A 1,327-nucleotide genomic window follows, 5' to 3' on the forward strand; every position below is an offset into this window, starting at 1 on the left:
ATTGTTGGGTTTAAATTGGGTTTCAATTACTATATTATTCCCAATTTTAGGTAAAATTACCATAATGCCCCTAACCCTAATTTTGCCACACCTATCCCCAAAAACAATTCTCATTCACGCTGCGCAGTTACCAGCCTTCCTTCATCCTCCTTCTGCGCAGCACACACCCTTGGAAATGGAAGGAAAGCTTGTCACCGCCGCCACCCACATCCCCTCTCATACCCCCACTCTCAGTTTTCATTAGTCAGCCCACATACTGAACAAACACACGACCCACACCCACGAGACATTGTTGGCCGAGTGGAGAAGTGGAAGCACGGCGCCGGCGGGTGTCACTGCCGCCGCGCCGCCGTGTTGCATCAGGGAGGGCGAGTGAGCGAGCAAACAGACACGAGAGGGAGAGGATCGCGCCGCCACGGTCGTCCAGGAGAAGCCGCCGCCACTCCCGCCACGAGCTTGCCATCGCGGTGAGGACTGAACGCCTTCGAGGTTCCCGCCGCCACCTTGAAGCCGCGTCGTTGTCGCTGCTGGGGTCCCCTCCGTCGCCGTCCTTGGCGGCTCATGAACAGAGAGCACACGCGCGGGGTGGAGGGAGGTGCTGCTGTCGCCGCCGTCGTTCGTGCCTCCTCCCGCCGCCAGATCTGCCCACTGAACCCCAGAGCTCCCTATCGCCTCTGCCATCTGGCACCGCGCCGGACCGCCACGCATGAGGAGCCAGACTGTCGCTGCCCTTCCCGTCACAGAAGAGAGAGCCCAAAAGAGAGAGAGGTCGCGCGATGATGGAGGGTGGTTCCACCACCCTTGCTGCCGTGCCGTCAGAATCTTCCGCCATGGCCGCCGGTCTCCTAGCTGCTGCTGTGGTTGGGGGTCTGCTGTGTATGGTCGCCGGAAAACTTTTCTGCCACCGGAGCTACCCTGAAACACCATCGGAGTCTGACAGCGCCGCTGCCGGAGTTCTGAGGCCACCGGAACCACTGCTAGAGGTTCTGGCTACTTCTGCCGTCGCCGGAAAAGTTGCCGGTAAGGGTTTCATTTGTGGTTTCTGTCATTTTGGGTTTCGAGAAGATTTTGATGCTGCGTGGTTATTATAGTTGACCTACCGGAGCTTTTGGCCGCTACCGGAGCTGTTGCCGGGTCGGTCCGGAATCGCAGCTGCTTCATTTTGTTGTTTCGGTGAGTAATTATGTTTCGAAATCCTGCGTTAGTGTCACGTACGTGTGTTAAAGCCTTTACGATATTAATGTTCTTAAGATTTAGTAACTGAGGTTGCTTGTCGCAAATTAGAGCTGTTTGTGCTGCTGCGGAAATGTGTGGGGCTGTGCTTTGA

General features: G+C 56.5%; 1 protein-coding gene across 1 annotated transcript; it reads left to right on the forward strand.

Moving 5' to 3' along the window:
• The first annotated feature begins 776 nt into the window (after nucleotides 1-776).
• Nucleotides 777-1,327, forward strand: LOC148544606 (uncharacterized). The gene is made up of 3 exons (XM_088498418.1): nucleotides 777-1,020; nucleotides 1,092-1,173; nucleotides 1,285-1,327. The coding sequence occupies exons 1-3, from the start codon at nucleotides 777-779 to the stop codon at nucleotides 1,325-1,327; spliced, it is 369 nt and encodes a 122-aa protein (XP_088354544.1).

This window comes from Arachis ipaensis, chromosome B9, assembly GCF_059453495.1.
Source record: "Arachis ipaensis isolate K30076 ecotype BB chromosome B9, ASM5945349v1, whole genome shotgun sequence".
NCBI lineage: Eukaryota > Viridiplantae > Streptophyta > Magnoliopsida > Fabales > Fabaceae > Arachis > Arachis ipaensis.